Source organism: Trachinotus anak, unplaced genomic scaffold (genome assembly GCF_046630095.1).
Source record: "Trachinotus anak isolate AG129_WGS33_773 ecotype Australia unplaced genomic scaffold, CSIRO_AGI_Tana_v1 ptg000001l, whole genome shotgun sequence".
Classification (NCBI taxonomy): Eukaryota; Metazoa; Chordata; class Actinopteri; order Carangiformes; family Carangidae; genus Trachinotus; species Trachinotus anak.
This window is the reverse complement of record NW_027273852.1, coordinates 15,777,603-15,793,640: the sequence shown is the minus strand read 5'-3', so window position 1 is coordinate 15,793,640 and position 16,038 is coordinate 15,777,603. Positions and strand designations below refer to the sequence as shown.

The window sequence follows — 16,038 nt, the reverse complement described above, 5'->3', positions numbered from 1 at the left end:
TGCCCATCCAAAGCAAGAAATTTGTCTTTGGAAACAAACCGTTACAAAAGACAGTAAACTACAGTAAACTCATTATAAGATTATGCTGCCTTTTATGTAAAGTGAAGTGAATGATAATTAAGTACAATTTCACAAATAAGGATGTGCATTGTTGTCATCATGTCATAAATAAATATATGAAATACACCACAGATTGTTTAAGCACTTCTCCTTCATTTCCATCTGTGCACATTAATTACAGACAAATGATATTTGAATTTGGTATTTGACACATTTGTGTCTTCTACCATCACAAAAATCACATGTATCTTTTAGACAACACTGTGAGGGAGACTGAGATCACCACTGAGTCCCCGTGCGCTGCTGGAAACATTAGGAAACAGCGTCAGGCTTTTAACCTCAACTCATCTCATCTTCAAGTTTTTTATTTAAATCTGGCTCTGATTACACACAAACTGTAATTAATAAAAAGGTGGCTCCTATCCAGTGTGCAGGCCAGTTTTAGATAATAGGCTCAATACTGCAAACATTTAAATATGGAACAAAGACCACACACTGATTTAATGTTTAACCACCAGCCTTTCAGTCCATGGTGCTAAACAAAGTCATAATGTTAATCTGGAGTCAGTAGCTTTCCATCGTCTGACGGGAGGTGACAAAACACAGACAGGAGAGCTCTGGTGATTGTGTGTGTGTGTGTGTGTGTCAGACCACTATAAGATGGATGGCACCATGTTAAATCCTGTCTAAGCTGTGATGAGTGTCACCAAATCACAAGTATGTGTTCGTGTTCATGTGTGTGTGTGTGTGTGTGTGTGTGTGTGTGATCCAGACACCTCATGGTGATAAGCACTGCTGATAAACTACTCTGTTTGGGACGTTACCAATGGTTACCACATCAGCATTCATAAGACAACACACACTCGGTTCTAATAATCAAACACACACACAGTCTCCTTGTTGATTGTGTAGTCAGTACCCAGATGAACACACCTTTAAAGTGTGTGTTGATCTTGATAAAAGCACTTGAGAACTAACACAATTTGGGACTAGCTTGCAAACAGAAGACCCACCGGTCCATGCATGTATGCAAACGCACACACATGTCAACAACTGACAATATTTGTGTTAGACCTGATAGTATTTTATTCCATATTTTATTTCACGATCCTCAATGCTCTTCCTGCTCCAGAAAACACACCTTTCATTACAATTCTGTTACCACTCAGAGATTATGATCGTTTACTGAAGGAGGGTTCGACCTGATTAAGTGCGTGTGTGTGTGAACCAAAAGATATAGGAAGTCCTGCAAATGTGTGTGTGCAGGGGATGGACAGACTAACACTAACACTAACACTAATTACAATCTAATGCAAACCAAAACAATACCTCTGCAATAAAGCTTATCTTTCTCAAACTTATAATGTCCAATTTGTTGACACAGTGTCAGAAAATGTCGATACAACTTTTTGGAAGCTGCGAGTTTGGGGTATTAATGTTTTAATGACTAATCAAACTTCACTTACATACACGCAATGGATAAGGATGACGTTTTTTTTACCAGAAGGTACTGCAGCACTCTGCAATACAAGAACACTTACAGTTTGGGTGATATACTATTACTTTTGCAACTTTTGTTACTACTACTAATATTATTACTTTCTACAACTTCAATTTCTTGTTTTTTTACCACTACTAGTACTACTACTATATTACCTCCTAGTAAACACAAGCAACCACAGGGCTCACAAGGAACCACTGAGGATACCCTAGTAAAGACCACAGACTCTGAGGACTTGAGACCTTCAAACAGAACCATAACAATTTAGTACCTAGAAACCATCTAGAAATGCCAAAGAGTGCTAGTTATGTTTACAATTATTCTGCAAAGAAGCCAAATTAAGAATGTAGAGTATGTCCTCAGATATATGAAAAAATGTTCACATCTCAATACAAATACTATCCCACCAAAAAGCAACAGTAATGCCCCCAAGTACATGAAATAAATGGAAAAGATAGATAGATAGACTTAATTTATCCCCCAAAGTGAAATTCAATTGTCCTAAAAAGTAAATAATATAATAACCTCCACATGAAATCATCTGACAATGACAGCATGGTGTCATGTATGTTGCCATCAAGTGCATATTTAAGATTACTTTTACAGAGTTTTGACCAAGCGAGTCAGCTGGAAACCATGCTTTAACCCGACTCATGTAGCTAACATTAACTGTATGAGCTAGCTGACTACAGCTGCTAAAATTGTCATTTCAGTCAACAAAATTGATGGTTGCTGGCTAGAAATAAAAAACTGCTTTTTTGTTCTGTGCTAAAACCTAACCTTGACAGGTGAGGCAACAAGGGCTCAAGAAAAGCTAAACTTATTTATTTAGGCCTGCCCACAAACAGAGGGTTAATAATCTGTAACTAAGACACCTTGTTGAATTTTTGAACCAGATGAAATTCTAGTTCTTACACCTATGAGGACGCATTTCCCTCCATGTTACATCGCAACAAAGCTCCAGTCATAAAGATATGGTTATCAGGACGGCCTCATTCGCCACAAACACCGTCACTAAACGTTGCCATAAAATAACAGAAAATTGCTTTCAGTCTGCACACCATGTAGAAGATCCTTTGCAACATGTTTTTAAAGATGTAAACCTCGGATAGTGTTTGAGAACTGCTGCACAGGGCCATAAACACAGTGCTCTCTAACTTACAGCCTTTAGCGCCTCATGTGGTTGTGTGTGCGATTGTGTCCAAAGCTCTCCGCCTGTATGCAACAGACATCTCTCTTCAGATTCCCCCTGAAGTAGACTGATGACTAGGGGAAGGTTTTAGCGCCATGGCCCTCATCAATCCTGCAGTGTTTGGAAGTGGCGGGGCACTAGCCGGCACGAGTTAATGGGACAGAAATAAACACAGAACATGATGCTGCTCTGCTTTGCTTTGCAACAGGGGAATACTAATATGGCTTTTTTTTAAGGCTGATAAAAATATCAGTAGTTTCAGTTTGGAGCTACTAGCCAAGTCTAAAATTGTGTTTAAAATTGTGGGACATTTCACAAAGGCAAAAAATAACAACATTTGTTATAACCGTTGTTGTCTTTAACAGTAAGCTTCATGTTGTCATTTCATTTAGAGATTTTTTTTAGCATTTTTGTAGCCATCCTCTAGTGTCAGATGTTAAATAGTTGACAGTAGTGTTTGATAGGAAACACAGGCCGGCCGAAGGTATTTAGGCTAATACTAGCATGGCTAGCATCTGACATCTGTAGTCCTTTTCATTTTGTGTTTTGTCTCTAATGTATGCTTTCCTTGTCAAATTAGAAATAAGAAATATAAGAAATAATTACATCTTAACTTGTCATAAATGCAAAGTGTGGTAAAAAAAAATTAAATAAATTTAAAGTATAAATAACAGAAAACAATATGATTTTAAGTGAGAAGATACATTTTTTAATAAATAATAAAATATGGTAGAATATTAATTAGAGTCCCATCTGTTTGCTGAGGTGGATGATTCTCCTTTAGACATGGCTCATCAGATCAGAGTGTATTAGTGACCTGGACCAGGGCAGGGGAGCATCCATCAGCTCACAGACAGGGCTTTCAGTGTGGGACCCCACTCAGATAAACAGTCACCCCCCCCCCCCCCGACCATCCCATACATGAGCATATATACACAGGCCCATATCTTTAATGTGTGCAGGAATGCAAGCAGATAAAAGTTATGGTAATATACACACATGCACTCAGACATACACATATAAACACACACACACAGATCATACGAGGAAATGTTAACAGTCTGTATAATCAAGTGTCTGCTCGTCAACAGAGGAATATAACAAATATTTAAGTTCATCCGTCAGTGTGACTAATGACCCAGACTGTTTATGTTAAACATAAAAATAATAGTTGATGTCTCCTGTGCACTGAAAATAACTTTAAATCTTCATATTTAATATCAGTTAAGTTTTCAATGTGGCAGCATACAGGACTGAACAGGCCATGAACACGTTCCTAATTGCATCCAATTATTCAAACCATGTTCAGGTCATTTCAAGGCATTTAGTGATCTTATTTGACCAGATTTCTCCCATTTAAAGAGCCCTACACAAATGTGAGCAACACTGCCATACAATGACACAGACAGGATTATTAATACAGCCATTTTGTCCCTATTATAATAATCATTTATTTCCCCTCAACTCTCCCACACACAACCCTGTGTGCAGGTAACAACAGAGTTAGGAGTGAACCAAGACAGAATCACTATCATGTCTTAACTCTCTTCATAAGACACTTTTATATGTAGAGGCTTTAATATTGCTCAAATTTGTCTCCTCATTTATATTACATTACAGTATATTGAACTTATATATTTAAGTGTCATTGTGGGTGTTTAATCTTATTGATGCAAGTAACATGTAGACAAGCGATGTTTGAAGCTTTCTCTAGAATCACTCCAGATCCAAAAATCTGCAATTCTGCACTTCCTTGGGCCCTCACCAACACGCACACAAAGTCTGAAGTTCAGATGAGATCAGATGAGCAGTCAGACACACGCACAGAGATTCCTGCATTTACAGTTGTGATTTCATTCATTTCTTATTTTTGTTCTCTGATTAAAACCGTTAAACCACCAAATCATGTGTTCTGTGTTTTCACCCTAAACTTTATTTCTTGTTAATTACTAGATAATCTGATCTTTGTGAACCTCTAAAAGTTATTAAAATACCGTAAGACAAGAAAACATAGTTGAACTGCTCAGAACAAGTTATGATGATATTTACAAGTAGACATTGCTTCATTTTAAGGGGTCACAGGTAAAAAAAAAAAACACTGTTCAACATTAGGAACTACTTTGTAAGTCTCTTTCGGAAAGTGATGCAGAAATACACTAACCCATCACAACCAACCTACCTTCGTCGCAGGTCCTCGGCAACAGTTGCTCGGCAGCTGAACAGGTATGCCCGCAGTGACTGTAGCTGCTGACGGAGACGCAGCACAGTGCTGAGAGGCTCACAGTGCTCATACAGACAAGGGTTGAGCTGCTGGACGTCGAGCAGAGGCTCCTCATACACAAACTCCAGGAATTCTTTGGCCTGTTTAGACACCTGGAGGAGCACATCAGAGTCTACATCACCGCACCAAGGACAATGGATACATTAGAGATAATATCAGACAAGTTGTATGTTAATGGATGATGTGGGGCTAAGAACCCATATGAAAGCCACTGGTTTTTTGCATGGAGTAAACAAGCAAAATAAAAAGGTGTTCATTAATGAGCTTTAGAGGTGCTGGTAGGCCGATTTTCTTCCGTTTCCCCCCATTTCAAGTCTTTATGCTAAGCTGAGCTAACATCTCTTGGCTTTACCTTCTTATTTAGCATACCATCATAAGGGTGGCATCAATCTTCTCATCTAACTCTCGGCAAGAAAGCAAATAAGTAATAACTTCCCTAAAACAATTTCTTCTCGTCTGAAAAAATCTACACTAAAATAAAGAAGAATGAAACTTGATTGTAGTAGACATTTATACCAAAAACAACCCTGCATTAAAACAATGCAAAGGGCGTGCATTTGTGGGCGTGTGTTGTTTCAAGTATTTGACTTGCCAGCGCCTTGGAGGACGACATTGCATTGTGGCAGAGCTTGGGCTGAGCCAGGTTCTACTTTTTTGCTATAATCTTCATTGTCGCATTGCTGGACTGGTTCCAATGAAATGAATGACAGAGTTGGACTGCAACAGCGGGGCCAGCCCTACAATTGCGAATGTCCCTGACTGACTGACTCACTGACTGATCATATTTCCTCCAATGGTCAGCCAAATGCCATGGGACAGAGTTGGCTCAACCATGTATGGGCGCTAACCGTGGGCTTAGGGCTACGCCTCTTGTTAGCAGTCACCTTGCCCCCCTGGTTTCCCAGCTGCTTGCAAGCTGCAGGGTGACATCAGCTGTTTACAGTGGTTCCACAACAGTTTTCAACTACATCCTCAATTTCGCACATTGACCATATGTGGTCCAGCCATAAACTTGGTTTGTTTCACATAGGGCTAAAAATGAGCACAGCCTTAGATTGGCTTCTAGATGGACTAGAATTTGTTAAAAGGGGCAATCTTGAGGATCAAATGATATGAGAACTTATTGAGAACTAGGGGTCACTTACTGGAAAACAGTGGATCTTTAATGGTGATCTCATGCTAATATGTACAGTGGATGACGAGAGCAAACACGCTGCAACAGCCTAAAACACTCAGTATGAGAAACAAGCTACAAAATTCAGAAAGAGGTCTGATTCAAAAACATGCAAAAATACAGAACAAATACAACAGAAACGTGCTGCAAATGAAAAAATGTGCTGCAGGAAGCCAAAACAAATACATTAACAGCAAACATGCAGTAAATACAGAAAGAATTTCAATTGCAGCACATTTCCATTGTTGTATTTGTACAACAATGGTATTTGTATTTTCGTATGTGTCTTTGAATCAGCTCGTTTCTCTTAATGGAAGTGCTTTGGGCCATTACAGCGCATTTGCTCTTGTTGGCCACCATTCATATATATATTAATACTTTCAAGACATTGTAAGACCCTGCTGATGTTCCAGTCGCTCAGCATAAGAAACTCCATACTTTCAAATCTGGTACAGTAAGTGTATTGAGATGATGGGTATTTTCATATAATTGTGTGTGTGTGCTTTCCAACCTTGTGCTTGCTGGTGTCCCAGTTGTGCAGCAGGCGAGCTGGGATGAGGAAGGAGTTGTCCTGATGGCAGCTCTGGCAGTAGTACCAGCCACTGTAGTAGCAGACCTTTGCCTTTCCTCTGGACAGGCCGACTGGGCGCTGGCAACCTGAGGCAATGAGAAAATCACTGGGTAAGTGTGTGTGCGTGCGTGCGTGCGTGCGTGCGTGCGTGCGTGCGTGCGTGCGTGTGTGCTTCCATCTTAACAACACATTTAAGGTACTAGATGCTCCAGAGTGTCTGAAAGTCTCTGTACTCATGAGGAAACCAATTAAACCACTTTTAAGAAAGTATCAAACATGGGATTCAAGCTAACACAACAATCTTCCATTTTCTTGTGGAGCAAATACGTTTTTTCTCTGACTCATTGGACACACTGCATGTAATCAAATCATGGCTTCAATAAAGAGAGTCATATATACAACTTTTTATGTCCATTTATGGGTCTGAACTGGCTGATTACCCCTAAAGTGTTGCTCAAGTCAGCTTTTGGTGTCAACAGTCTGCTGGAGCAGGACACAAAGGTTGTGGAGCAAATAACTTGGTGTTAATATGTGTCAGTTTATTGGCCCTCACTAAATACCACAGTAATCCAGCCGAATAAACCTGTAGATAATAAACAAGAAAGTTAAGTTTCGGTTTAATAGAAATACGTTGTTTCATGACCCACAGAAAATAAAGAAACAAATTCTTTGATGGAGGATTTTATTCTCATCAAGGGTATAATTTAAAACCTAATTTCAGGTTTTATAGTTGGGATAGAAACCATGCACATCCGTCTGAAAGCTCCACATTCACCACAAACGAGTGACACTGAAATGTCAAAGTATGTTTCTTTTGGGTATTAGTTAAGTTTTTTCTTTCTATGTCTCCATTAACTGGTTGAGAAAAACTGCTCTTGTTGCTCAGCCTTTAAAAATCAAGATTACAGACACGTTCATCTAAGTGTGTCACTTCTGACTTTTACACATGCTCACATCAAGAAAGCTTCTTAAGCAGCAGCAAACTTGGGCAGAAAGTCAGAGCAACAGATGGTTAGTTTGTTGAGCTTGCTGAGGGCCATACACTGCCTGGCAGGATCCTGGGTTTGAGCTGCATCTCGCAGTTTCTGCAACTTTCCCAAACCAACAATTACTCATTCACATCCAGGTGACTGCCCACATGTGTGTGTGGGTGGGTGAGAAACTAAGCTGGTTTGAGCATCTCTCTCAAGCTGTTTTTTCATTTGCTAAAGAAACTCCTATGGACGAACAAGTGCAACACTATGAACATCTTCCAGAAGAGAAGTGCGGTCCATTATCACCATATTTAAATAACCGCTGAATCTTGCCACTCTTCATGAGGGCTGGCTTTTATCCCACCTTCGAGTGTGGCCTTTAGGAACAGCTATAAACACTTTTCGCATTCAGTCGCCACTTTTAGTTACCAAAGACATTTGGTGACTAAAACTATATTTAAGTCTTAAAGCCTTGGCATGCTGTATTTTTGTTACAGTTGTGGTTACGGTAAATGATCTATCTTTATATCTCTCTCTCTCTTTACACAAAATGAAATGTGGTTTGGTGTGGTGATCGTGTTAGGTTAGACCACAATGACCAATTTCATCATGATGCGTCATTTGCTGGAGATGCACAAAATAGCAAGAACATATCTTTTGTTTTTCAGAAGGAGAAGGATATCTGATTTTATTCTGTCAACTCCACATGTACGTCCTTCAGTATCCAAAGTCCAAATACTTTACTGACAGTTTGATGCATCATCTAATATTAATACCCAAGTCTGCCAGAATCTACCTCCCAAATTCTTTCAATGTAATCCCTTAGATAACAGAGATTTGATTCTTGCCATAGCCACAACAGCAGACTCCAAGACCAAAGTGTTTTGTAGAACTAAGAAAAAAAAAAAAAAATCAACAGATCCTCTGCTGTATTCAGCCTGATCACTGCCCCACTGTCTGCTTTGTCTGACAGACTCTTTAAAGTTAATTCTTCGCCCAAACACCCGGACCTGGTCTATGATCTCACACACCCACACACACACCTACAGTTGAATGCCACTGCACTGCAACAGGTGTCCCTTATCCAGACAATCTGGGAGGACGTGGGGCCTGGAGAAAAAACAACAAGTGAAGAGAGGCAGAGAAGAAAAGAAACGGGAGATTTTCATCTAGGTATTCGAAAACAGAGGCACGGAAAGCTAGAGGAAACAGAAAAGAAGAAGGACAGAGGAAGAAGGACGTGTGTCAGCCTGTTTGTCAGTGGTGCTTCAACATATGAAACAACACAGGCTGAAAAGGGGGAAATAGAAAAAAGACAGAATAAGTAGGAGACTATCAAGAGATCAGAGGAGGAAATGAATTGAATGAAAGAGAAGAAGCGTGAGATCAAACCAGGACAGATAAAGGCCGACAATAAGGGGGAGTTAGTCCAGCTACTTTTCGATCATAGACAAGAATCTGACGTCTGACAAAAAGAGAATAGTCTAATCAGCTCTGAGAGCTGGAATCCTGCTTTATCTGACCAAAAGAAAGAAAGAAAACATGTTTGTCAGCCACACTTAAACTGAATTATGGACTGAACTACAGTTGTAACTAATAATCATTTAAATCATCAATTAACCTATTGATTTATGTTTAAAATACTGATTAATCCCTTGGTATATAAAATGTCAGACTAAGTAAAAAAAGGTGACGCTCATTAAATCTTTAAAAATGTGTCCAACCAGTAGCTCAAAACCACAAACAACGATTCTGGTTTATTAAAATTTCGGTCTCATATCAGCTCTTTCGGCCATTGATTTTAAATTGCCCTGGTCAATACACTGTATATTTATCACTATTGTTTATAATGTTGGTCAATAAGTAAAAAGACATTGTAGCACAGAAATGCCAAAGATGTGTTTTAGAAAATTTAAAAACAGTGTCACTCCGGTTTGTAATAACAGAGAACTTAAGTTCACTTTTCAACTGTAAAACGTCCCGCTCATGTTGACACTAGATCACGGGGCTTTATATTTACAGTAGACGGTAGCAGTGAGCATGACTCCAAAATACTTGAGCATAGTATCGGGTGCACGGTCCTTGCTATCTAAACTGAACAAACAAATAAGTTCTGTTTGATCGACTTTACATTTACACCTGGTATTAAACAAGTGTTATCTTCATCTCAATTTCACCCACATTGTGATCTGGTGACCCCAGATCAAGGGAAGCTACTATATGCATTAAACAGCTGAGAGACTGCTACAGTGTGCACGGCGAGGATGGTGAGAGACAGGTGGATACAGCTGAACACACCTGTAGGCTCCTTCCTAAAAAAGAGGAACATTAATTATAGTTCGGCACTGGTGCTCTACTTCTTTTGCCTTTGCCATGAACAGAGTTCTTCAGTTCAGTGGCCTTTTAAATAAAATGTTTCCCTTAAGAATGTGGCTAAACTCTACAAACAGCATTTACACCAGTGAGACATCCGATCACAATGCGGGTCCACCTCCAGACCACCATGATAGAATATATGTGTGTTACTCAGATCTAGGTAGGCTAATTACAGCAGCAAGCTCATGCTGTTGTTGGGGTGGATGTGCTTGCAACAAACCACAGTCCGCTGGTGGGGAGCCAGCAGGCACAGGGGATGGTCAACAGTCAGAGAAATACTGTGTCACTTCGAGGAAACAGCTGACCACCAGGCCGGCGTTCAGGCCAACTGTGGCCTCAAATTTGGTGTTGCTGTTGGGACCAGAGGAACAAAGACACATACGTATGTGGCCTGAAAACACTCGCGAACTAAATGACAACTTTAACCTCAAATTCTATATCATGAGGACAAGAAGAGAACACACCCACACACATACACACACGGTCGCAAACTTCGACTTCTACCACAGTCTATAATGTACTCTGCGCAGTATAACCAGCAGTAAAGTCTGAGCAGATAATGTGGGACTATGGAAGAAGAAATAACACCAGGCATAGACATCTGATGCTGACCCGATTCTGACCAAAACCTCAACAAGCAGCAAACAACCTCAAAACAGACAGCACTCTGCAGGAACTCTCACCGACAAGCCGAGAGAGCAGTCATGTGGACAGATTGCGACGTGTCTGTTGTATAAATCAAAAAATACAGCATGTACATTGTATGCTTTATGAAGCTGATTAAGTGAGTGAGTTGTAAATAAAGTAAATACCATAAGAGAGGATGTATGAAAAGAATATACAAGTTCATTCATCCTTCATTTTAACTCGGAAAAACCATGAGGTACAGACCTCCTTTACAATATAGCACAGAAAAGGTAAGAAACAATAAGAAATAAAATAGAATAAAATAATAACACAAATAAGAAACTTAGATACAAACGGCGATAAAAAGTAAAGTCATAAAAAGCTAAATTAGTAAAATAATAAAACCTGAAGAGTAAATAAAGCCATTCAGATTTAAAGCAGATGAATAAACTAAAACAAGAACATCTGGAAGCGATACAATGAAGTTAAAAATATAAACTGGCCTGAAGATAAAAATGAGGTAAAGTGAGTTGAGCATTAGATGCTCTGCATGATATTCCAGGCTGCAGGTGCACGGTGTGAAAACCTGGCTTTTCCACAATCAATAAAAACGGCTGGCACCTGCAACATAATTCAATCACTACAGCATGTTCGATAAGTGCCTGCATTAAAAGACATCAACAAAGTAATGTAAGAGGGTGAAAAAAACAGGAAGTGTCTGGAAAACGAATAAAGACAGTGTCTATTCTGCCTTACAGAGAGAGAGGGCCACCAAACTTTAGCATACAGCTCACACTGATGAGAAATCACTAGTAATAAATCCTGCGCATTGTGATAAATAGCATCCAAAGTTACCAAGTAAATAAAGTACATAGCATAAAGTATACAGTGTGCAATTAATTAGGTACACCTAATCAAGTACCTAACACAAGCTCATAGAACTGCTGTGACATCAAGTCTGCTTTTCTGAAGACTTTTAAAGTTCTTTTAAGAGTTTTTTGACACTGTCTTAGTGGTGTAGCCGTGACATTGCATGAAGTCAACCTCTATGGACAGCGTCCAAGGAGAAAACCATTGCTCGCAAAACTGCATAAAACTGCAAGATCAAACTTTGCCAAAGAAATGAAAAGAAGCCTGATGAATATTGGCAGCACATTCTTTGGTCAGATGAAACCAAAATAAATTTGTTTGGATCAGACGAGTCCAGCATGTTTGGTGTGGACCTGGCTTGGACTACCACAGTGACTACACAGTGCCAACTGTGAAACACAGAGGTGGGAGTGTGCTGATATCTGGCTGCACGAGTGCAAAAGGTGTAGGAGAGATGACATTTACTGTATATATGGCACTATGGATGCAAGTTTATATACACAAATACTGAAGGAAAGGTGACTCCCAGTCAGGGGTCGCGTTAACCGAATATTTTCTTTCATTGACAGAATTTATCTAATAATGATGGAAAAATCTGAAGGCCGTCCGTGATTTTGACAGATTAGTGAAGAGTTCTGTGGTATTCATCCCTTAACTCACCAAGAGCTGTCTCCAGTGGAGGAAAGAAAACCCAATATTAGTGTTAATGTTTTGCTTCTATCACTTCTTTTCTTCTACTGAAGTTAGCATGCTAACCAGCCAGCCCCAGCCCAGTTAGTCCATCCCGTCACTTCCCGATACCGAGTCACTGTAGTGTCCAGTCTGCCCTGAAGAAGTAGCACTGCTCAGAGGACATATTATAACCTCTTGTACTGTAAGTGCAATGATGGCTGAAGCTCTTGGAAAAACAGGTAAACAGACGTTAATGCTAATGTTGGCTATGTAGCAATAGTAAAACTTACAAATAACTCCGTTAGTCAACAACAATTTCAATATTTTATCAACAAATTAATCAGTAATTAAAGTGCATCACAAAAGAATGGAGTTAAACAACACAAACATGAGTTCCACAGACTCATATTTGGAAGTTGATGATATCACATCCAATGTACAGACTGATTAAGCAAGACGCCAATAGTGACTGGACACTGGTTGTTTTTCTATTAATATTATTATCACCATTATTATTAAGTAAAAAAGCACTGCCTCAACCACTTTTTAACAAATACAAACATTTTCTTCATTTTAAGAGTTTACTGCCACTGATTTTTCCATTTTCAACCAATACACAACTACTACAACTAGTCAAGGCTATTTTCTTAATTTCTAGAGTAACTATTAAAACTTTCTGCTGCTAACTAGTTCCTCCATTATCAGCACGGAGTAACAACTGCTTTCTCTTCTCATCTCTGATCTTTTATGGATCTCTCTGGGACGAAGAGAAAGAGGGAAAGAGGGAAAGATGAATGGGAATTCAAACGTAGCTCAAAGGTCTACCGATTGTACTGCGGCTCTCTGTAGTGAGAGAGGGTCACTTTGACCTCCCCGGGGTGGGTGTACCGTGGAGAGAGAGAGAGGGAGAGAGACATAGAGTAACAGAAAGAGAGAGAGAGAAATGACAACAGGGCAAAAAGGGGCTCATGCTTTCATCTGCCCGCTGCTGGTTCAAACCACCACACCTCTGAGGGGACACTGTGTGAGTGTGTGTGTCTGTGTGTGTTATATACATGTGTGCGAATTAAAACTGAAAAGACGAGCAAGGCCTGAGCTTTGATGTGTCTCCTTCACACCGACCAAACACTCGAATGAAAATGTGCACAAATGGAGTACTATGAGCAAGATAGTGTGTTGTGTGAGTGAGTGTGTGTGTGTGTGTGAGAGTGTGTGTGTGTGTGTGAGAGAGGGAGAGAGAGAGAGACTGTCTATCTTTTGATGTGAGCCCACCTCCTATTTCTACAATTTCCTCATATCTACTGATTCCCACTTCAGCCTGCCTGCCCCCCCCCCCACCACACACACACACACACACACACACATCCAACAGATTCACATGGTCTGTCGGGGGCCTGAGAATGTGCTCCTGTGCAGCGACAGGGGTCACCAAACCTGAAGACACACTCTGAACAATGTGTGTGTGTGTGTGTGTGTGTGTGTGTGTGTGTGTGTGTGTGTGTGTGTGTGTGTAAGTGTGTGTGTGTAAGTGTGTGTGTGTAAGTGTGTGTGTGTAAGTGTGTGTAAGTGTGTGTGTCTGCGTGGTGAGGGGTAATGGGGAATCACCATCTTCAAACAAACACAAACCGTTTCCTTCAAAAGCAATCAAAAACGCAGCGATTCCCATGTGTAATTAGTTGAATACATTATACATTTTGATCCTAAATAACCAATTGCTGGATATGTATGGATGGACGTAGCATGCATATGCAAAGGGCAGACTTGAAACAAGTTCAAAGACAGATCAGTTGAAACTAAAGTAGCATACTGAACGACAACATCATCAAGAGATCTTGTTTAGATTAGTAGCTTCATATATGAACAGTCAGATGTGCACTCAGGTTAATAAAAGAAGATTAATGCTTTTGATGAAACTGGGCTTATGAGGTTCTGATGGCCAGGACTGGTCAGGTCTGCGGGTCAGGCAGTATTCTGTTTGTGTCCATGTTTCTTTTTTCTTCTTCAAGAGCTAAACTGCCAAACCACGCCAAACATCGCAAAGTTGTTTTTGATGAATACTTGCAGAATTGAACTGACTACAACAGCCATAGCTGAAAGTTGGTGACACAAATATTATGCAAGTTAAAGAATGAGGCTACTGAAGCAAATGCTTGCCATACTGATTTGAACCAAATTTACACATTTAATCACTGCTGAGTAGTTAGTGTTGAAATTTATATACCACTTTGATATACAACCCCATTTCCAAAAAAGTTGGAACACTGTGTAAAATGTGAATAAAAGCAGAATGCAATGATTTCCAAATCATGTAAACCCATATTTAAATGAAGATAAAACTAAGGCAACATATCAAAAGTTGAAATGCTGAAATTTTATTGTTTCATGAAAAATATATGCTTAGTTTGAATTTGATGCCAGAAACGCATTTCAAAAAAAGCTGGGGCAGGGTCATGTTTACCATTGTGTTGCATCACCTCTTCTTTTAACAACACTCTGCAAACCTTTGGGAGCTGAGGAGATCAGATGCTGGAGTTTTAAAAGTGAAATGTCCCATTCTTGCCTGATATAGGATTTCAACTGCAGGGTCAACAGTTCAGGGTCTACCTGATAGATTGTTACCTAATAGATTGATCAACTAATAGTTTCAATACTCAACTCTGGAATTTTACACAAGACTCAGTCAGTGTAAAAATCATTGTAACATAAATATAGATTAAAAAAAGGTAAAATACTTTATTCATCCTTTATGTAGGCATCAAGACGGGTGTCGCTGACTAACCACTACAACTGCAAACAATGATTGTTTTTGGCTATGTCTGTTTGCTTAGCATAGAATAATTGAAGTGTAATACAAAAGACTGGCAACATCTCAAAAATCAGCTGACACGGTATCATTGACAGATGAGAGCCAGGGGAGGGCAGTGAATAGAAAATAGGAAAGAGGGAAATAGGCTGTGTGGTGAGAGTGAGATTTTCCAAACAGAAGAAAACAAGAAAATGAAAATTGTAAATACTATAGAAACAGAAGACCTTTAACAACACCTTGTGGATTTCTAATGCAGTTTTACAGCGTTGGATTTAAATGGTGTAACAATACTTTCAAGACCTGCTAAGTAACACTGCAGGAGACTAAGAAGGGATACAGTCAAATAAATAAGGGGGGCAGGAAGGAGACAAAAAGGGGGAATAGCTGTGAGTCTGAATGAACTGGTGAAAGGAAAAAGAAAGAAAGAGGAAAAGGAGGGAAATAAACGGACTGAGTGAGCAGAGGTGTGCTCTGTATAGAAAATGGACGTATCCAGCTGTCCCTCCAATCCAGATCTACCCAGAGACCCTTCAATCAAACAACTGTGATCAGGCCTGACCACTGCAGCATCCCCAGGCCGCTTTCATTCGTTCTCATTCATTCATTCATTCATTCATCCATTTTTCCTCTCCTCCGGTGCTTTAAGCCTACCAATTATCATCAGTTGCCCCCAGACGGCCTCTGTCCTTGTTCCTGTTTCAGCTGGCCTTTCAAACAGCTCTGCATTAATAAGCCAGTTGTTACAAATAAAAAGGGAGGTGAGCGGTGATTATTCAAAGCCCTCCTAAGAGAGAGAGAGGAAGCCCACGTTTCACACCCAGGGAGAGTAAAAGCGCCGCCTGCCATTTATGGGGCTGTGCAAGGGCCTGGTATGGAGACTAACAGGAATAATAATAAAGGAGGAGAGAGGCCGTAATGGTCCTGGATATGAAAA

At 39.8% G+C, this 16,038-nt stretch overlaps 1 protein-coding gene across 1 annotated transcript in view; it reads right to left on the bottom strand.

Moving 5' to 3' along the window:
- Positions 1–16,038, bottom strand: part of plekhm3 (pleckstrin homology domain containing, family M, member 3) — a 46,038-nt gene that overhangs the window by 16,390 nt on the left and 13,610 nt on the right. The window contains exons 4-5 of the mRNA XM_071480306.1: positions 6,720–6,865; positions 4,933–5,126 (exon numbers count right to left, since the gene is read on the bottom strand). Of these exons, the coding sequence (XP_071336407.1) occupies positions 4,933–5,126; positions 6,720–6,865 (340 nt within the window). The remainder of the gene's footprint in view (positions 1–4,932; positions 5,127–6,719; positions 6,866–16,038) is intronic.